General features: G+C 44.9%; 1 protein-coding gene across 1 annotated transcript in view; it reads left to right on the forward strand.

The window, feature by feature from the left end:
- Nek11 (NIMA related kinase 11) overlaps positions 1-22,634 on the forward strand; it is a 219,299-nt gene that overhangs the window by 126,400 nt on the left and 70,265 nt on the right. Inside the window, 1 exon segment of the mRNA XM_075967715.1 lies at positions 18,449-18,609. Within this exon segment, the coding sequence (XP_075823830.1) occupies positions 18,449-18,609 (161 nt within the window).

Consider the following 22,634-nt stretch of genomic DNA (forward strand, 5'->3'; position numbering starts at 1 on the left):
TCATCATGAAGAACCAGAATGACTGTCTTCCCCAATCCCTATGGATGGTTCAGCCTTGCTGGCTCTCTCCCTCATCCTTCGGTGTGTCCCCCTCTTCCTCACTATTTAAAAGTTCTCCTGGAAATCTCATTATCTCACCATGTACATATGCTTTTCCACTCTCCAGCCCCTGTTTAAATGTCAGCTCGTTCTCCCTTGAATGACAGACAGAAACAAGATCCTACATGTTATTCTCACTTGCCTTAGCACCACCAGGGCCACTGCACACGGTTTTACCTGGTGTGTACTGCAGAACATCAGTGATCAAGTAGATGATGTGAATGTATTCCCTGGAGTGGTACAGCTAGCCAATGCTGGAACCCTGCTCTTTCCCCTCAGAGAACAGTTGTTGGTGTACATTTAGTATGTCTAATTAAAATATATAAAATATACGTGTACTATATATTTAAAATATATACATATGTTTAAGAAGTTTTATGTAGTCCATTGGCTTCAAGTTTCATGTAAATCTCTATGATTTGATCCTACTAATACACAATTACTGATTTGTTGCCTGTGTGCCAGCAAATAAATATATGCTAATAAATGTGTGAAAACAGACATTTCATATGGATTTGATGACTTTTGTATGTTAAGAACTGAAAGACCTTTGCAAGTTCAAATGGTGATAATAACTATTTTTATGGTAATGGTAAAATAGGAAAATGATGATTTAAAAAGGGCCTAGATTCTAGTGCAGAATAAAACTTCTAAGTGTCTTTAAAATAGCACAAGATTCTCCAGGAAGGTATGGTAGTAAATGATGAATTTAAACACTTGCCCCAGTGTGCATGTGAATTATAGAAAATGCATTATTTTATTTAGTAAAAAATGATGTATTGAAGTAAGTGATGTTGGAAAGAACTCCTTGTGAAAAAGGGTAGCTTCCTACATAAGTAAATAAGTTATAATAAATTAAAATGTATGGAACATTAAATAATGAAATAATATATTGGAGAATAATTTTCTAATCTTGGAATATGAAATTTCTTTATAATTATGACACAGAAACTAAATGCCAAGAGAATAAAACTGCCAATTAGCAAATAAGCAGATTCATTGAATAGTCAATTTTCAAAAAGAAAAAGAAATACAAATAGACAATAACTATTTTTAAAAGTGTTCAGCATCCCCAGTCATCAGGGAAATGCAAATTAAATGTACTTTGAGATACCACCTCACCCCAATCAGAATAGCTATCATCAACAAATTTGACAAGTGTTGGAGAGGATGTGGAGAGAAAGGAACACTTACTCACTGTTTGTGGGAGTGCAAATTAATACAGCCATTGTGAAAATCTGTTTCTATATATCTCAAAAAAATATATCTAGAAGTACCACATGACCACACAGTTTAACTTCTGGGCATATACCCAGACATCTCCACACCCCATCACAGAGATCCTTGTACCCACCATGTTTACTGCTGGTTTATTCACTATCTCAAAGAATTGGAATCAACCTCCTTATTCATCCGCAGGTGGATGGATAATGGAAATATATATCAACACTAACCAGCACTACAGCAAAATTGAGTGTAAAACTGCAGGTAAAATGAATGGATTCAGAATGTATAATATTGAATGTTCTCCTTCATATGTGAAATCTAGCCAATAATATATGTTTATGTGTAAACAAATGTACATGTGATTGCAGTATAACATGAAGAAAAGAGAACAAGAAAGGCAAACATAAGGGGAGGTTATGGACATGAGTTATGAAAGGATAAAAGACTGTTTTCCTAGTTCTAATTCTGTCATGGCATTTTTTTAGGTTTTGGTAGAGGATACATAAAATATATTCAATATTGAAAGTGTAAAATTTAATGAAAAGTTCCACATCTCCCACTCCAAATGCCTACTCTAACTGTATAGACATTCATTGAGTTATATTCACTTTGGGTCCAGTTAATTTTAGTATGTGATGTTTTTATTTGTGAGTTTTTATATTAAAATGCATTTTGTGACATAAACCCATAAAATATAAGACCTACAGAATTGTGTATATAGATGCACAATATCAATAAAATAAAAGATATAAAAATGAGACATACCAAGTTAAGAAAATAGTTTCATTTCTTTTAATTAATATACTTTTTAATATATAAAATGTAATACTTCATATATATTTCCATAACTAAAAGAAAATTAGAACAATCCAACAGAAAAAAATATAGGAAAGGAAAATCACCAAGTTCATGAAGAACTACCACAAATGACTAATAGTGGTTTGACCTTGCTAAATTTTCTTGATACAGGGTTTCTCTGTACCTTTGGAGCCTGTCCTGAAACTCACTCTGTAGCCCAGGCTGGCCTGGAACTCAGCAGAATCCACCGGCCTCTGCTTCCAGAATGCTGGGATTAAAGGAGTGTGCACCACCACCACCCGGCTAACCTTGCTAATTATTTAATCAGAAGAAATTTTCACATTTTGATGTGTCACATTTTATAAAACAACAAGTATTTATAAGACTTGGGAATATACATTGTCAGATAATACTTGGAGAAAAACAGGATTATGTAGGAGGAAAGCCACTAGTTGGTTCCCGCCCGCTTAGCCCCAAAATAATCACACAGATGTAGTGAGGGGCGGCGGGCTGCGGCCCCGGCTCCCAGCTAGCTTTACACCCGAAATAATTACATGGAAACTGTATTCTTTTAAACACTGCCTGGCCCATTAGTTCCAGCCTCTTATTGGCTAATTCTCACATCTTGATTAACCCATTTCTAATAATGTGTGTAGCACCATGAGGTGAATTACCAGGGAAGATCTTTACCTGCGTCTGTGTTGGGTGGGAGAATCATGGCGACTGCCTGAATCTGCTTCTTTCTCCCAGCATTCTGTTCTGTTTACTCCGCCTACCTAATTTTCTGTTCTATCAAAGGCCAAGCAGTTTCTTTATTAATTAACCAATGAAAGCATCAAATAGACAGATGACCCTCCTCCATCACACAGAAGCTGAATTAATTAAAACACCGCTTGGTCCATTAGCTCTAGCTTCTTATTGGCTAACTATTATGTACTAATTTAATCCATTTTTTATTAATCTGTGTATCGTCACATGGTTGTGGCTTACCAGATAAAGTTTTGGTGTCTGTCTCCGGCAGGGCTACATGACTTCTCTCTGACTCTGCCACCTCTCTCCCTGAATTCAGTTTAGTTTTCCCGGCCTAGCTCTGTTCCCCTATAGCTCTGCTATAGGCCCAAAGCTGTTTCTTTATTCACTAATGGCAATCACAGCACACAGAGGGGAATTCCACATCAGGATTACTTATATATTGTTGCTAAAACAGCATCGTTTTAAGGAAATATCTTTATTTAAAAATAATTCATATTTTTGTTAAACTCCTTCCTTTTCCATGGGGCCACTTTGTGTTTGCTTCACTGTTACAAATGGCTGACTGCCACAGGTAAGTGTTTCTCCTGGAATACTGAATAGTGGGTTCGTTCTTTCTTGACTTACTGATTCCTAAAGGATTGTATGTAGAGCGCTGTTGTGGTTGTTGCTGACATGGTGATTTTAAAAAGCCCTTTCCCATATGGAATGCAGAATTACAGACGACAAGTGGGGAATTAATAAGAATAACTAAATATAAATTAGAGATGGTATCTTACAAAACGCAGCGGAGTCCTTCTGTTAGTGTAGGCCAGGGATTGCTGCAGGTTTCCACTAGAGTGGACTAAGATGACCAGTAGGGGGCGCCATCACAAAGTGCTTACAGGTCACGCAGCTCTCACACGTTGAAACTGACACAGCGCGCAAAGCAATAAGGTTCCCTGTGCTTAAATAATCAAACACTGAGTGCAGTTTTAGAAAGCAAAAGACTATGAAGATGTCACATATTAGAATTAGAAAGCACATAGACATTAAAGTGAAGTGCATTGAAATTTATAAGCCCATAAATGAGTCGAGTAGCAGGTTCAATACAGTAGAAGCAGAAAGAAACAAACTGGAGGATGAAAATGTGAAGAGGCAATGCATGTGAATTACAGAGGAGGGGCTGCAGGAAGGGTGTAGTGAAATTTACGTGACTGATAGAGTCCGAGAAGAGTGTTTGAAGAAGGAATGGATAGAAATGCCTAGAATTGATGGTAGACAACATTATATAAATTTTAGAGATGCGCAGTGCCAAGTGGAAAACATAAAGAAAAGAAAAATAGAATTGTTAATCATATTAAACTTCAGACAAGCAAAGTCGTCTATGTTCTTAAAAGAACCCAGAGAGAAAAACAAGAAATGATTTTCAGGGGAGTACCAAAGCAGCTGCTGACCTATAGCGGCAGAGCGGGGGCAGCTCCAGCGCATGGGCAGAAGCCTCCCACCTGCCATCCACAGAGAGTAACCCGGCACGCACCGAGGCACAATCGCTAAAACAGGCAGAAGCCTGAAAGCCGGAGAGTACCAGCTCTCTTCAGGGGTGCAGAACTGTCAGAACAAATGCTTCCATTGCTGGCAAGAGTTTACACTGGTGTGTAGTCTGTGTGAACTAGCTCCTGGCATCAGTAGCACGGCTCCACAATTTAGGCCCAGAATGTATTCCTTGGAAGGATATGTGCATGTGTATACCAGAAGATATACACAGAATGCTTTAGTGCGCCCCAGAACAACATGAGGGCTTCATAATGTAAATAAAATGTTGGGATAGCCACTGGTTAACCTTGACTGTTAAGTCATTAGATTGAAAGGCACACATCTAGGTATGCCAGGACATTTCCAGAGAGCACTGAGGATTAACTCAGAGAAGGTGAAGCTACCTGGATGTTTACAGTACATCCAGTATGTGTGGACCCCAATATGTATGGAATAAGGAAGAGGAAAACGCCTGAGGGGACATAGGCAGATTGCTGTCTGCCTGTGTGTCTCTATGTGTGTGTCTGTGTGTCTATTCATCTATTATCTGTATTTCCCTCTGTTCTTCCCTCCCTCCCCCTTGCTCCTCTTCCCTCCCTTTTACTCTTTCTCCTTCTCTCTCTCTTTTCCTCTCCAACCCTTCACGGCCACCGTCATAGTAGCTGCACTTCTTCATTGCTTACCTTACTGCCACGACTGAAAGCCTAGACACCATAGCCCCAAATCAATGCCTCCTCATAGGTTGTTTTCTTACTCGTCATAGTGATGGAAAAGCTAGTGTAGAAAGATGACCCTAGGGACATGGGGGCATTGATGTGACTCTTCCTGATGAGGAGGTCCAGAGACTTTGGGGACTAATCTATGGTAGGAATTTGGGAGTTTGGAGATGTGTGTCAGGAAACCGCTGCAATGCATAGCAGAACTTAATGACTGGCTTTGTTGAGGCTCCAAACCAGAGTGCTGATGGGAATACTGGCAGGAATAACTGTACTCACAGAGCTTCAGATGGAAGCCAGGCTTCTGTCAGGAGTTGGGTTTGAGGCCATGCATGCTACATTCTTGTAAATAATTTGCTTATTTTTATCTAAGTCCCAAGACTGTTGAAGCTCTTGTTAGTGATAGACTAACTCAGCTGATAGAGGAGAAACTGAGGCAGCTACTATGTAGGGTATTGTATAAGTTTTGCAAGGTACGTGTAGCCAGGTTTGTAGTGAGAATTTGGTGCAAAAGGCAGAGCAGAAAATTTGAAAACTGTGACGTTTTGCCAGAAAAGTAGCACCCATCAAGTTGACGCAGGGAAAGGTATAGCTGCTGGAGATACTAAAGACATTACTAAGAAGCCGAATCCTTTGCACCGGCTCTCTCAGAAATTGGTCAGATTCCACCAGCTGCAGGCTCAAGAATGTGAGTAAACTTATTTGAGAGACACCCTTCAGAGGAGAGACTCTCCAGGGCACCTTGCTTTCACAGGACTGTCTAAACACTCGCTTCTCCAGGTTTTATTCTTCCATGCTCATCCGCTCCCCACTCAGAAGCCAAAGCAGCTGTAATCTAAGAGCTTGCCAACTGCTCAAATTGGCAGTAGACCTTAGTGTTGTCCACATGGCGCTAGTTTTCAGGAATGCAGAATGCAAAATGCGTGAGGACATGGAGGTTCCACAGCCAAGGGATGTGTGCCAGAATTGTGACAGGCAGTCTCTGGGAAGGTGGTGGGTCAAGTTGTGATGGTGAATCCAAGGCTGCAGAGGAGACCCAGTGGTGTGTCATGTCTGCCCCAGAGGACTTCAGCCCAAGGAGCAGGTCCTGTGGCTGTAGGCAGCAGGAACAAGGAAGGACTATGTAAGGACTACGTAGGCCCTCTGGAGCTCACCTCACATCTCTGTGTACCCCGAGTACTGGATATGGAGCTGTAAGATTTGATGTTTTTCCAGCGGGGTTTATATCTTGCTTTGGTACCATTCTTCCTTTTTTTAATCACACATCTCCCATCTTTGCAATGGGATTTTTACTCTGAGTAATTGTACTTTGAAAATATCTAACTTTTTACTTTTATAGTGCCTCACATCTAAGAGTTTGCTCAAGTATCAAGGCTGTAAACTTTGACTAACAGCATCCATGGAGCTGTTGAGCATGGGCACAATGGAGATATTTTATAATATGAAGTGACATGAGCCTTTGGAGGTCAGGGACAGGATGTTAATGTTTAAGGAGATGCACTTGGGTGTCATCTTGACAGGGGGTGGATGTGATGGACTTATGGTCCCACACACACAGGTTTAGTTCAGGGGTTAGCACTTTAGTGGAGAGTTAATGAGGTTTGCAAGCTTACTTAAGCAGTGAGAGTAAATACCGGGCTTTGTGACATACGCTTCTGTCACAATTAGACAATTTTGCTGTTGCCCTTCTGGATGGCGAGAGATGGCAGTGGTAGATGACACAGACCATGGCTGATTCCCACTGATGTGGTGCGCAGAAGCGTGAGGACAGGCATGACCTGCAGGCTGTGGTTTGCTGCCCCCCCAGCCTAGGCTGATTTCTGCCTGCTGCCTCTGTGTTGTGAACATATGGGTAGATGCACTGACAGCCCTGGAAAATGTAAATAAGGAAAGACGCTTACTTCTGAGATGTTCTCCTTCCACGCTTTGAAATGCGGCTCAACTCCACTGAAATAACACCCGCCAGCACTATCAGCATGCGGGTGTACGCCATATCTGTTTCTCCTTGCTTATTAATGAGGGAAAAATTAATTTTCTAGTGGAATGACTTAGCATCACTGTTTACAGATAAAATTTGATGCAAATCAGTAGGCATGCCCTGGGCTTTCTTGTTGTTTGTGGCATTTAGTCAGGGCAGTGCGCAAATACTCCGAGGGTGGAATACCAATGGGGAGGGCTCCAGAGTCTATGGGGTTAACGTTTTCTTTTTGATTGTGGATGCTGGTTTCTTGGGTGGGAGTTATCAGCTAGGCATGAATTAAGATTCAGTAAGCAAACACTGGCTGAGCAAGAACAGTCAATATGTAGAGTTGGGCTCAAGTCAGGAAGGAAGGGAAGACCGGATGGGCGGCTGGAGGGTATTGGCGATGCTGAACTCAGGGAGATTCTGGGCTGGGTGGACCTGATGAAGCTGAAGATTCATTTGAGCTTGGCACGGGGGCTGGGTTAGGATCCTTTGAGCAAACCAAGATGTAAATGATTGACAAGCCTTGAGAAACTTAGTCCAAGAATCAAGAGCAAGAAGCAGATGGGGATGTGGTTCTGGGGGAGAAGCAGAGGCACCCTTAGGGTAGAGGGCAAGACCCACCGTGCTCCTTATCTGTCCGTAGTGGAGGTGTGTAACAGAAACGTCGAAGTTGAGAAGCCAGATAGGAACAACACAACAAAGCTGGACAGGAGTCAAATGTCAGGGGAAATTTCCCCTAATCCAGCAACCCCCCCCCTGACCCAACCCCATTTGATCCCTTTACCATTCCCTTGTGCTCAGTCTCTCAGCATTGGCTCAGTGGGAAAGGATATTCTCAGGCCAGCAGAGCCTCCTCTTCCATTACTCACGGGGAGGGAACTGCCTGTAAAAACCCCCATTTCCCTGTCCCTAGACCGTAGAGGCCATCTCTGTGATCCCTGCCCCTAGACCGCAGAGGCCATCTCTGTGAACACCTCCACTGCTTCTCTGATATTGTCCCTAGAGATCCATGAGGCTGGGTCTGTGAGACTTTGCTGAGCCTTTCAGATAAACGACTTCTGAAAACATTCTCAGAGACATTCTCTAGAGAGCGTCATCCAAGACACTTACCTTTTCCAAAAGTTGGACATAATTTCTGGTTATTGTAAGAGGTCTTCTGGAGGAAGGCTTATAGTTTTTAGTTTTGTCTCTAGCAGTTTTATTGGTGTGCCATTTGCCCTGGGATACATGCCTAACACTATCTCAGTAATCAATAAACGAAGCGAGTTTTAAGATTCATTTAAAATTTTATCTTATTACTTTATGGGTATTTTTCCTGCGTATGTGTCTATACACCACATGTGTGCATGGAGTCCACAGAGGCCAGAAGAGGGCATCTGATCCCTTGGAGCTGGAGCCACAGATGGTTGTGAGCTACCATGTGAGTGCTGAGAACTGAATCCAAGTCTTCTGCAAGAGCAACCAGTGCTCTTTAACTGCTGTGCCACCAGCCTCCACAACGTGATTTTGACCAAGCTTGTGTGCCAACACTTTTTCTCCGGGATGACACAGCACAGGGCATCCTACCTGCCAAAATGAGGCTCCAGACACCTGGAGGGCAGCCTGCTGATCTTGTTCTGCCCATGGTGGATACTGAATCTCAACCTGAAGATGCTCACCAGTGAAGTTTGAAGACTCCAGACAGAGTGAAGATAACAAGAATTTTCTGAGAACAAATGCAAAAGAGAAATTTGCCAGAGGGTTGGAGGCAGTTCCCTACGAACTCTTCCAGGAAAAAAAAAAGGCTTGCACGATATTAGACTGGTTCTGACAGCAGGTAGAGGGTTGTTAAGGACTGAGTAATCACCCCTGCCCACACCTGATCAGTCAACTCCAAGGAGCTCCTCAGTACTGGAACTAATCTGGACTTCTCCAACCTGAGAGGGTGGTCTGAGGTCTCTGACAACTCTGTTTTCTAGGTCAGAACCTAGGTTGACTTTGGCAGATCCTGGGATGGGTTGTTACAAGTTCAGCCGTCAAGGCTGTGATAACCAGGCTTCCTCCAACACCCATCTGTATGTTGCGGTGAGAATGTTTATTCCATGAAATTTAAATAAGTAGATTTGAATAAAGCATAATGCGAGTGAGTCTTAGCCAATCAAAGAGGAAGAATCCAGCCACAGACTTCTGTTGGATTTGAGTGCAGGACTCACCCTTCCCCGAGTCTCCAGCCTGTTGCTTGCTGCATGCCCCATGCTCCGTCCTGTAGACTTCTGGACTCATCAGCTTCTATAGCTGTGACAATGGGAGGCCATCCTGAAACTTTCTCTTTACCACCCTCTGCTCTGCTCTCTCTCTCTCTCCTCCTCCTCCCCTTCTCTTCTACCATCTGCCTATCTGTCATTGATTTATAAAATATGTAATATACACTTCACTTCTGTTTACCCTCTGAGAATATAAAAATGAAACTGTCTCCAGATTTCATAGCAGTGAAATCTGTCCTCTCCCTTAACCCCTATGAACTAATCACCCTTTCACCAAGCCACAAAAATGCAAATACCAGCCTTATGACAGGGAGTTCTAGATTCATCAGAAATGTGTGCCTTAATTGATGTGTACGATAGGGAGAATTTTCCAGAGCGCTGTACTGACACTCTCCAGACATCAGGTTCCCTGCGCACTCCTTTCTGATCCCTGCTCATCGTGTATGTTAAGGTTTCACATGGCTGAACCGAGCATGTCCTGCACCAGCAAGTCTTCTGGCAGCTTCCTTCTGCCTCCGTCTGGTGAGTTAGCAGAGGAGCTGCCAGCGGGAGACAAGTTTTTTAGGAAACAAGTGAAAAAGAGTATGGACCCGGCGTTTTGTCAAAGGGGGAAATCCTAGATGGTTCACAAGGCTCTTTCTATGCCAATCAGCAAGTTGTCAGATATACTTCATGTATGTAAAAGAAACGGTTAATGAGTAAACACAGCCAGAGTGAAATATGAGGGGGAAGCCTTAGCCTGTAACAATGCAGACAGTTAAACTTCGTGTAAGTATTAGTTATAATCCTGTGTCCAGATCAATGTTTATTGGTTTGTTTGCTTGCCACCCGCAGTGTGGTTTGGTTGGGGCAGCAGCATCTCCATCATCTCAGGCAGCTCAGAGATGCATGAATCCAAATTTTACCAAGTCCCAGGTGACTTTCTGCATACCTGTGTCCCCTTCCATTCCCCCGTGGGATTCTGTTTAGAGGTAGAGCTTCAGGAGGTGGATGGGTCGTGAGACGGGAGCCCTCTTGATACTCATACCTTTGTAAACAGAGACATAAGATAGACACAAGATAACTTACTTTCTGTCTCTTTGCTCCCTGTCATGTGAGAACGTGAGGGGTAGCGCTGTTTACAATGACAGCTACCCTCACCGGACACCAGACTGCCGTCACCTTAGTCTTAGACTTCCTGGGCTCCAGGGTTGTGATGGGTAATTTTTCTGTAGCTTGAGCCACATTTTCCACAGTTCTCGGCTCTAAAAACCCAGAGGGACTGCGATGTCGATCCGCACTTTCCTCCTCAAGCCATGAGTTATTGCACCTTAGAGCAGAAGAGTGCCCTTTGGTCATTTAGTTCAGACTCGAGTTTCAGGCTGCCAAGCCCCATGTTATAGATGAGACATCTAAGGCCCAGAGAACATAACCCGGCTGCTTAAAGTCTCAGAAGTAAGTGTCATGTGGCAGCAAATGGCACACAGCCATTGTGCCCACTCCTTCAGGGCCACTGAGAAATTTCCTATTTCCCCTTGAGAGAGTGCCTATCCCAGCCCTTGCTCCTTTCTCTGAATCAGGTGGAGAAAAGACAAAATTTGCCCAGTTATTTTTACTTTTGCTCTCCAAAGCAAAAGGAAAAATTCAGAGAAATGTTATAGTTTTGCCAAGGGGAAAATCAGTTTGACACATAAAAATCAGACTCTAGACCTTAAGGGAGACTCGTTTCCAAAACGATCTTGCAGCCTTCCCACCTCTTTCTCTCTCTTCCTCTCTTTTTCCCTCCCCTCCTTCCCATCCTTTACGGAGAGCCCTCAGTGAACTCGATCAAATATAGAGATGTCACTTTGAGTAAAACGGTAGAAGCTGCAGTCCTGTATGTGTATAAAAGGTACCATACTTCCTTCGTTTAGCTCTCCATCCTGAAGGGGTTATGAATATGCATTTTGGCTAAGAAAATCACTTCTTTTCACAGTCTCATGTGTGATGCTGTAGGCTAAGCTAATCAGCCTAGTTAATTTTAGCCCTCGTTTTAAGGGTTTATTTTAGCAAAGGTCAGGGTACTCACCTATAGCTCGTTATGTGGGGGAAGAAAGCATGGGAGAGACGCAAAACCTAGCAGCTGTCAGCACACCCCAGCCCAGTGCTGGAAACAGACTGTGTTGACTGTGTGCTTCTGTGTGCAGTTGGTGAGACTCTGACGTGGTGCACTTGATTGCTGTTATGCCGTGTGGCAGGTCGCCTCCTGTGGGACTCGGGTGCTCCATGGAGCACCTTTCCCTGGGCTGAAGGGTGGGATTGACCATCTGTCAGAGATCTTTGTGTGAATACTCAGTAAAAGGAGGTGGAGAAAGCATCTCTAGGCTTGAGGGGTCCATATGGGCCCCTGGCCCAGGGCTGGCATGAGATGGAGTCACCGTTCCCCTCCCACCAATTCCAGTGCCGGACCTGGGCTTTCATATTCCCCTGCGGGGCGTGGGACCTGGTGATGGTGGGCAGTGTGCTGGCCTGGGAGAACTAGAGGGTAGGAAAGGTGAAATAAACACACCCAGTGCTAAAGCTAAGGGCTGTTGACCAGCAGGGGGAGCAGTCGAGACTAGACATTCTGTAGCCAGCCTGCCTAGAGAATCATCCACAATGTTGCTGGGAGTGCCCTAAAATCCTGTTCCTGTGACCACTGAGCACAGGGAATGTAGTTGTGACTGATATGTCACCTTCACAATTATAATTTAAGTAGCTACACTGGCTGGTAGCTACCATCCTGATAGGAACGTTCAAGAAGGAGTAGCACATTTGAGGAATGGTGTTGGAAAGCCAAAGACCAGTGCAGAGAAGAACAGAGGGTTCAGTTCAGGTTACAGAGACAGGGTCTCTGAGGGAAGTATCTACAGGGCGCTAGGAAGGTAAGGCAGGTCAATGTTAAAGCATGACCGCTCTGGCACCTCCCCCCCCACACACACTCACCTACCTGCATACCTCTGCCTGGATCCTGGACCAACCAACAAAGGCCCTTTTCCCTGTGTCTGTAAAGGAAAGCTGTTGAATTCTTTATTAGGGGCCAGATTTGAAAAGCAGGTTGCTTGCTACCTAACGACAGAAAGGTCAAACTGAGATTTCTGTACTGAGTCCTGTGTGCAATCAGGGGGTATTGAAGAGCTGGTGTGTTCAGCAGGAATTGCAGCCCACTGTATAAGACCATCGAGGCCGAGTGGGGAGCTTCGCAGGGCAGGGTGCATTTCTCCCTCAGCATGTGAGTGTGCTCATTTTACAGGGGGTACCCCCATTCTCTCTTGAACTGTACATCAGTCTAAACTGTTCCTTAGCAAATGTGCCGCCGCAGACACCAGGCCTGCTAAATGCTATGGTCATTGGAAATTGCAGTCCCTTCCCGCAGGCCCAGAAAAGGGCTCTTTGTCATGAAACACAGAGGCAATAGCCATTTGGAGTGTGGAGTAACTGCCTCCCTGGGACTTCCACATGGACCCGTGGTGTCAGTAAAAGGCAGGCTCACCAAGAGAAGGAATGAGGCCTGGAATTCTTGCAGTGGGCCCTTCATTCTCTGCAGCTTCTGAGCCCTGTGAGTGGTTCTGATGGCTGCTATCAGGAACTGGGACACTCTGAGAATAGAGTCCTAGGCCCAGCTGATGACTCACCAAATAGCCTTGATGAACCATCTCCTGGGTCTCAGCAGGGGAGAGATGGTTTATAAAAACTGAAAAGGAAAAATAAGCCAACATTGGTGTGAAGTTTAGAAACTGATAAAAACACTTTTAGTAAACCAGCAAGGCCTGGAAATTTTTTCTTCAGGTTGTGTAAGAGAAGCTCTGTATTCTCATGGGGTGGGACACTGAGTGCCCCATGGCTATGTGAGAATGAAGGACGAGGGTTTGGGACACATCTTTAACTGTGATGGAGCCCACCAGACTGGTGACTTCTGTCTGGGAGATGTTCGTTTCTAGCTGTGGTGGTCTTTCTTTGTGCCGGTGCCTTTCTCCACTGGTAGTAACTCAGCCTACATCAGCCGACATCTGCCCCTGAGAGACACCTAGGGAAACCCGTAGTCCTACTAGTGAGTGGAATCCTACTCTAGGGTAACTGTGACTGAGGCGTTGAGCTTGGTGGGCCTGTGGGACTAGGGTATGAGGTTTAGTGAGGGATGTGCTCCGCAGCTCTCTTAGTCATGACTTTAAAGTGGTTTTAGCAGCAAAGATGAGAATTTGTTACACAGAAATAGGGTTTAGGTTATTTACATTCTAGTTTCATGTTCATGCTGCATGCATCTGTGTGATCTTACTCTGGTTATCGGCCTATCTGAGCCCTCGTGTTTCTTACCTGAATGATGGACAAAAGATATTCCTTTGGTCTAATGAAAAGATGCAGTGGTTGAAGGGAGTACTAACTGTGGGTGTGTTTCTAAAACTGCAGAGTATTTGACTGAAAGACTTACTTTGGGCTGCTCACCAGCCAATTCTGTGTCCCTGTTAACAAAGTAGCAACAGCCGCATTGTTTATATCATAGAGATGGGAAGCAATGGAGGCCACTGAGAGCCCAGGTTTAGCTCTTCTAGAGTAGTTGGTTTCCGTTCAAAGATCAGAAGATGTAGAGCTTGTGAAGGGTCACACGTCGTTCATGAAAGTGATTCTGTGTAGCATAAGAAGAACTTTAGTTGAGCAGTGGCTCTTGGTTATGGACTCTAGGCCAGCAGCATCCACATCAGCGTGGAACTTCTAAGAAATGCAACTTGTGGGGCTGGAGAAATGGCTCAATGGGAGCTCTTGTTGGTCTTGCAGAATTCCAGAGTTTAGTTCCTAGCATCCATGTTGTGTGACCCACAACCAACTGTTAACTCCTGCTCCAAGGCATCCAGAAGCTTCTAGACACACACACACACACACGCACACGCACACGCACATGCACACATGCACACACAGGTACACACACTGGATAAATAAATGAGCACTAACTACCAAGTCAGCATTTTGCGGATTAGGACGTAGTGATGTGTATTAACTAACAATTCCTATAGGTGACCCCAGTACCCCAGTGCCCAGTCTTCTGGGAAGGGATTTATCTAGGCCTTGACGGAAAGATCTGGAAAGGGCCACCCTTTCCCTACCGTATGGATTTGCAGCACTGGTGTCGAAGCTCGGGCAGCCGTTACTGGATTCCTTCATATGTATGCCCTGTTACCGCCCATCCAGCATCGGAGAAATCTGGAATGCCATTCCAGTTGCATCTGGTAGGAGGCTGACTTCAGGGTGTGAGGAAATTAAAGCGATTTATCACAGTCTGTTTTTCCCTCGGTGACAGGAGAAATGAGCCTTAGCAGAACAAGGCTTCAAATTGGGCTCACTACAGAAAACCACGCAGCTTGACAAACACAGTTGAAGCAGGCTGACATTTGTTTTGATTTTCTCTTTTGAAAACAATTCCATTTCTAAGCAGTACCAGGCATGTGGTGTGCTCAGGAGCCGCTGCAGACGGAGCCCTCCTGTCTGTCCCATGGGTCACACTCAGGAAACACTGCAGACGGAACCCTCTTGTCTGTCCCATGGGTCACACACAGGAAACACTGCAGACGGAACCCTCTTGTCTGTCCCATCGGCCACACACAGGAACACTGCAGACGGAGCCCTCCCATCTGTCCCACAGACCACACACAGGAGACACTGCAGACAGAGTCCTCCCGTCTGTCCCATGGGCCACACACAGGAGACACTGCAGACGGAACCCTCTTGTCTGTCCCATGGGTCACACACAGGAAACACTGCAGAGAGAACCCTCCCCTTCTGTCCCACAACCACACACAGGAAACACTGCAGACGGAGCCCTCCCATCTGTCCCAAAGACCACACACAGGAGACACGGCAGACGGAACCCTCCCATCTGTCCCGCAGACCACACACAGGAGACACTGCAGACGGAGCCCTCCCATCTGTCCCGCAGACCACACACAGGAGACACTGCAGACGGAGCCCTCCCATCTGTCCCACAGACCACACACAGGAGACACTGCAGACGGAGCCCTCCCGTCTGTCCCATGGGTCACACACAGGAAACACTGCAGAGAGAACCCTCCCCTTCTGTCCCACAACCACACACAGGAAACATGCAGATGGAACCCTCTCGTCTGTCCCACGGACCACACACAGGAGACACTGCAGACGGAGCCTTCCCATCTGTCCCATAAGCCACACACCAGAGGAGATTCTGTAGACAGAGCCCTCCAGTCTGTTCCACGAGCCACACACAGGAAGCATAAATCTGGCCCTATCATCATTTTTTTCCTTTAGGCTCGAGGGCTGAGGAACATTGGCTCTTTGTGCACAGTGAGCACTGTTATGGGAAGAGGGAGATGGTAGTTTGTTTTTTTGTGTATTTTTTTTTTTTGCAAGAGGAAAATGTCTGGGTGATACAGATATGACCTGATCAGGCTTACTGAACTTAGCCACACTCTTTATTTGAATATTGGTTGTCTTCAAAGCAGTCATAACTGCAATGAAGACTATGCAATCTATGAAGCCGATAATTTGACTAGTTAGCCGTTCACTGTAGATCCCATGTCTTCCCGACCTGTTGGAAGAGAACTTAGAGGCCCTTGTTGAACAGGCAAATGGTGGGAGAGTATCAAATGCCCTGGTGGCCCCTTGGAGGCCAGTTCTGAAAATCCACACCCACCAATTATATTTAAAATAAAGAAATTTCACATTTGATATATACTTAGGATTGTCTGATATATTTTTTCCCGATGTTGGGTATTAAGAGGCAAATTCAAGATGTTTGCCCCACTGTCCAGCTCTGATAGCAGCTGGTGTTTATTGAGTAAAGAACCAAGACAGGGTGCATACTTCCTTGTTTCTGTAATACTGTTGATTGTTCATAACAACCCCACAGGCTGTTTCTAGATGAGAAACCCGAACTGCACAAAGTTAAATTGGTACCCAGTTTTGTAGAGCCACTGTTAGTCTGGATAGATGTGTGGATTGCTTTGGTGCAGAAGCCAGCATCTAAACCAGTGTGTTTCAAGCTGTAAACTGAGAAGTCACTTCCCGTGAGTTACCAACAGCATTTTGAAACACTGACTAGAGTGGCAAACACCTAAGTGTCTCATGGACTTTGGGTGGATAAACCTTTATTCCCGAAAACTGTTTGAGTCCTAGAGTTTAAGTGTGTAGGTGGCATAAGTACACCCCTGCAAACTGGACAGTGATGTGAGCGTGCTTTACTGTGTTCAAGTTTGAAAGCAAAGAACGGAAGAGGGGAGAGGAAAGGGGGAAGAGAAGAAGGGGAGAACACGAAAAAGCAAATGAATAATAACTATGGAAGAGGAGGAGAGACTGGGAAGGAGGGGAAGGAGAGGCGATGAAAGAACAGACTATTTGACAGAGATGGGGGTTCTGGGTGTGGTGGGGGAAGGAGCAAGTGGGGAGTTAGGTGAGAAGCATGCGGTTCTGCCCACCAGGTCTCCCAGCACAGGCTTGGTGGTGAAGCCGGAGGTCCTTCAGCATATCTGGTTCTCATAGATGTCTCATGCTGTGGTGCAGCTCCTCCTGGCTAGACAGAGCATATGCTCTCTACCCTAGAAACTGTCAAAGACTGTTGGGAATATTGTAATTTTTGTCAGTGGACTAATTTTGATCCCACTATGTAGCCTCTTGGGTTTGTTTGTTTGTTTTGCAGCGGAAGTGTAGATAAGGAGAAGATTGTAAAGTCTTCCTTTGTGGGCTGGCCTGATGGCTCAGCAGGGGCTGCTGATGGCGAGCTTTCATCCCAGTCCGCACACTGAAAGGAGAGCATCGATCCCACACATTGTCCTCTCACCTCCACATGCACACGGCAGCATGGCAAAACTCTGCGAACGATGGTGTGATTTTGAAATTTTAAGTCTCCTTCTGCTGATAAGTCTACAGCTAATGTTCTCTTTCAGAGAATTCTAGAGTCCACTCATGAAAATCCCATTTTATACAGGTATAGAAATTGGGCAGAAGTTCTGTTACATTTCTCTGTGCACAGATGTTTCCATAAGCACCTTAGGATGGAGTCTGCAAGTTGCATAGCTCAAGTATCTGTATATTAATTTTACTGAGGAAGCCTGAGTTCTGTAAAGGTAATCACCTTGCCCAGAGTTTCGTACACAAGCAGGCAGGAGTGAGACCCCAGTCCTCTGACCCGGAGCGCCACACTTCCCTGGTGCTCTGACCCTGAATGCCATGCTCCCCCAGCAGACAGAAAACAGTAGCACCGTGTTAAAAACACTGCTCTGTGTCACAAGTAAGAACAATAATTCTGTTTGTAAGTCAGAATGATGCAAAGCCTCACCCGGCTTGCAGTAGAGCATCATTATGTAATTTCCTCCTCTCACACCCAAAGGTATTCCTCTATTACTAGTCCCCATTGGTAAATTATAATGCCATGCCCCATGCAACCCATTCTTGGCCATTCTTAGTTGATATTCTTATGTGTACAACTCTGTTTTAGTCACTAGTGATACCATGCCAAATAACTTAGATTTATTGGCATCAGCTTATATGAACAATCTTCCCCTTTCTTTTTTCTTTTGAATAAATGTCCTATGTGGGTGTAAATATAGCCTGCTATAGCAAACTCCATTTGAAAAACCTGAGTCCATAGCCTGTTAGAAAAGAGTTGTGATATCTTCCTCATTTTGGCCAAATGTCATTGTTAAATATCTTACCCATCTTACTTTGTCTCATTACTGACATTTCCTTCCCTCCTTCCTTCTTTCCTTCCTTCTTTTTCTTAAAAGAAATTTCCAGAAGAATATTAACACACTTTCCTTTCCATTCTTTCAGCCACAAAGTCTTGTGTGTTGCATAACAAGGCCTTGCTGTGGTGTCTATCTTTATTTTTCCCCTGACTCCCTTCATTTTTAATAAGGGCTCATGTAAAAAGACTATTATTTACTCTTGTCCCATGCTTCTGTTCTCTTAACTTCAAAGGTTAGTGTCCCTCTTTCTACTGGTTTAATTTTGCCAAGTGCTGACTATATCCAGCAAACACTTTCAGGAAGCTAAGAGTCAGCACCGTGCTCCAAGGGAGCTTTGTCAGCACTAGTCTCCGAGGATACACAAGGCTCCCAGCTTACCCCGTTATGACTCCAATGACAGCAATTGCTGCTTATTCTCTGTTTCAGGGATCCCAGAAGACCCGCTGGTTGCTGAGGAGTATTATACCGATGCATTTGATTCCTGTTCTGAGGAGAGTGAGGAGCAGGAGGAAGAAATGGTGTTCTCAGAAGCAGAGGGAGAAATGACGGATAAGGAAGCCCCACCTGCTTACAGAACAAACCAACAGGTACCTCCTGCTCTCAGAAGGATTTGTCGCTGTCCAGGGTGCTGACTGGACTTGTGCTAAGAAAGAGCAGAGGAAGTCTTGAACCTGGAGTTGGTATCAGGGAGCCCAGGAGTACTAGGAACTCCATAATGGCTCTGTGTAATAAGTCTTTACTTTCAGGGGGCAGGCGGGTAGACTCCATGACCAGACTCTGATCGCACTCTGTCGGGAGGGAAAGGGCTAGCAGACTCACTGCAGGAGGACTGTGACACGCGCTACAGTGTCTGCCCGCTGAGGAGCTCCTCTATACAGTGGTCCACTAAGTGCTGAGGTGTCGCTTACACAGGCACAGTGGGTATTTTATCACTTTCCTGCCTGTAATCATGTTTTTAGGCCGGTTTACAAATTCAGTGCAAATACAAATGTATCAAGATGGATTCCATCTAGGAGTTAAGACTTGAAGATTCTGAAACTGGAGAATGTTCTTTTTAGCTTCTTGCAATGGCGCCTCCAAGGGACCATCGTTTGGTGCAGCACTGGCTCTCTCTGCGTAGATGCTGTAGTGGTAGAAATGCTTAATTAGAAAGCCTGAGCTAGTGTTTGTGATAGGCTAAGCAACGACACTGGCTTGTGCCTTTTTCTTTTGATTTCTGGAGTGGAAAGGAAGTTGTACACAAGTCATTGAACTTTTTTATTGTTGAAACAGTTTCTCACTGTTTCAAGCCTGGGCCTGAACCTTCAACTTTCTGACTGACTTCCTGAGTGCTGGGATTTTAGGAATGTGCCACCATGGCCAACCACAGAGACATTCTGAATAAACACTAAGCAGTCTACCATAATATTAAGCAAAATCCATAAGAAATGTCTCTCAAGTTCTATAGACCAGGTGAGGGAGAGAGAAGGCAACCAGGAGGGTGTAAGAGTGGACCCCAGCTGGCACTGAGGAGATGGTTTAATGATTAAGAGTGCTTGCTACTGTTGCAGAGGACCTAGGTTTGGTTCCCAGCTCCAATATGCAGGCAAAAATTCGCACATATAAAATAAAAATAAGCAAATGATTTTAAAAAGTAGAGTCAAACAAAGAAAAAAGTTAAGATAAAGAGAAAGTATGGGAGAATATAAACAACAAATATTAGAGGAGGGGGCAAATATTCCTTAGCAAAAATGCAGGGCAGAAGAGGGGTGGGGTTCCAAATGCTGCGATAAATCTGTTCCTTACACCCATTCCTCTTTCTCCCTGGGGGACTCTGGGGAAAATGTACTTATTACCGCAAGTTAAAAATATAATTTCCATTTGCTTTTGCATCATCACTACAAAGAGTCTAAACAAATATTGTGATAACTGCATTAACTTCACCCCATGCCTGTGGGTGGAACACGTGGCAAACAAACACATGCCCAGTCCTTGCTCAGATCATCAACGAGGAACTCTGACTTACCAATATTATCATTTTAAATAGTTCTAAGTATACCAAAGCCAATTCAGAAACACACATAAATAAAATCTGTTACAAATACCAGCCGAGTCAAGAAACAGAACTTTGCCAGCCCCAGAGGCACCATCTCTGGCTAGCTTTTATTACAGTGTTTTGTGGGAAGTCAGATTGCCCTGAAATAAGTGTAGGCTTTCCTACTTCTATGGGATGTTGTTACCTTGTACACATTACTGAACTTCACTGTGCTTCAGTGTGCTAATCTATACAATGGGAAGAAAGTGGCTCCTCATCATAGAAGGGTGGATGGAGTGATCAGCTTAAAGCATTTCCAATCATGCCCAGATCAGACTTAATTATCAATCAGATCCTGATTCACATCTTAATTACATACTTAATAAATACATAGTAATTTAGCCAATATTATAAAAATTAGTTATCTTGCTTTTTAAAATGTACTGCCCAAAGTCTTTAATGTGAAAGTGAGATGTTACAGTTGCAATATTTTAAAAAATTCTTTCTTCTTTCTCAGTGCAGATGAGAAATATAAGGGTGGGGATTTTGCTCTCTGGGGTGTGTGTATCTACCACATGTTACATGACCAATTGTGATTGATTTTAAGTCTGTTGTGATTAGATGCAGTGATACTTCCCATGTGTGTTATTTTGTCCCTCAGAGTCATATTGTCTTGTTCCCATTTTCAGTGAAGAAACTGAGTGACTAGGAGAAAAGTATCTCACCCACAGTGGCACGGCTGGGAGGGATCAACGCTGTGATTCCGAGTCTGAGTGGTCAGCCTCAGGCCAATGCCTTTCCCTACTCTGCAAGGCAGATTAGCATGATCTGACAGAGATGGAAGTGGGGGTTATGGTAGGGTAGTCTGTGATAGGGACAGATAATCACAGCTGTAGTTTAATCTGGTATTCATTTGATATGGTTCCTCTTTCTCCAGAGATGGTGGGTGTGGCTGTGCTGGGCACCCTCCCATTCTTGTAGGATCCTTGTGTCAACAATACACAAGTTGCTCTTCTGAGTTCAGTGTTGGTACCCCAGTCACTGTATACTTTGTGAAGTGCGTGAAGCTTGTGACTGTCTCTGGAATCGCTTCTTTTCTTCCCGACTTTGCTCCTGACTCCTGAACATGCTAGGGTCTGCTGAAGTAGCAATACACCCTTGGACTCTGTGTGCATAACCAGATCCATGGACTCTGTGTGCATAACCAGATCCAAACTTTTTCCTGTTTTGATGGAGGAAGTGATGTCTGAAAGACACCAGCCCCAAGCTTCGTTGTGAAGTTCTCTGAGCCAGCCTCTTTAAGCATCATTGCCTTCAAAGCAGTTGAATGAAATGCCCAATTACTGTTGTCTCTCTACTGTCCTGAGCAAAGCATCAATAATGCCTTTATTACAAGCCATTATTGTGCTGATGGCTCCGATGTGACGTCTGGGTCACCGGATTGGAACCATGCTCTTAGCTTCACGAGAGTGGGGTTTACAGCTGCCGTCACAACAGGTTCTCCATGGCAGCCGTGGGACTTGTCACTGAGCAGTAACCCATGTTTCTCACAGACAAGCCTTAGGGCTGCAGACTGGTGCATGTTGTCATTAATTCTGCATGTCCCTTACTGCCTGGACTGTCATTCCCTCTCCAAGACTAGTAAATGACCAAGGACACTGGCAAAAGCACTCAATAGAAGTGACCCACAGCTCTCTCGGGAAAGACTGTAACAAAGGCTCTCAGTGAATTTCCCTTAAAAGGCTCCTCAGGCCCCTCGTGTTTGCTTCCTGAGGTGAGGGGTTGCAGAGGCCTGCCTCTCCAGCCAATATGGAAGTTCTCCAGTTGTTCTGGATTTGACATTCTCCCAGCAAGCAGTGGCACTAGGAAAAGCAGATACGCTGTAGTGCTGGTAAGACCAGAGGGTCCTCTGAGGACACTGGGGCCAGGCTGTCCTGAGGGTCCTCTGAGGACACTGGGGCCAGGCTGTCCTGAGAGTCCTCTGAGGACACTGGGGCCAGGCTGTCCTGAGGGTCCTCTGAGGACACTGGGGCCAGGCTGTCCTGAGAGTCCTCTGAGGACACTGGGGCCAGGCTGTCCTGAGGGTCCTCTGAGGACACTGGGGCCAGGCTGTCCTGAGGTTGCTGTCACAGCTTCTGCTGTAGGGAGAGCCAGTGCTTCAATCAGCTCATACAGTGGTCACAGCCCACGTTACTGGGGTGGCCTTTTGATGGGTCAGTACTTTATATTCTGGGCTAGCGGACGTCTTCTGGAGAGACGATGGGGCAGGGTACGAGATGCAAGGGATATCTCTGCGGAGTAGGTGGGAGATCCTCAGGTTATGAGATATCTCTGAGGGAAGAAGAGATGAAAACAGGAAAGAAAAGAGGGAGGAAGGGAGGGAAGGAAAGAAACATGGATTGGTTATACCGTTTTTTGAAAGGCTGGTAGGCCACATAGGATAAAGCTGCTGTTGGTGTGGTTGCAGGAGTTCTGTGTTGGGCAGGAATGGCCCAGCTTTAGCACCCACTCTGAGTCCGCATTGACTGAAAGCTCCTGGTTAGAGTTCCGTGTCCTTTGATCCCTCTGATGAGTCCTGATCTTGATCTTTCTGTGACT

The sequence above is a fragment of the Microtus pennsylvanicus genome, chromosome 3 (genome assembly GCF_037038515.1).
Source record: "Microtus pennsylvanicus isolate mMicPen1 chromosome 3, mMicPen1.hap1, whole genome shotgun sequence".
Taxonomy (NCBI): Eukaryota; Metazoa; Chordata; class Mammalia; order Rodentia; family Cricetidae; genus Microtus; species Microtus pennsylvanicus.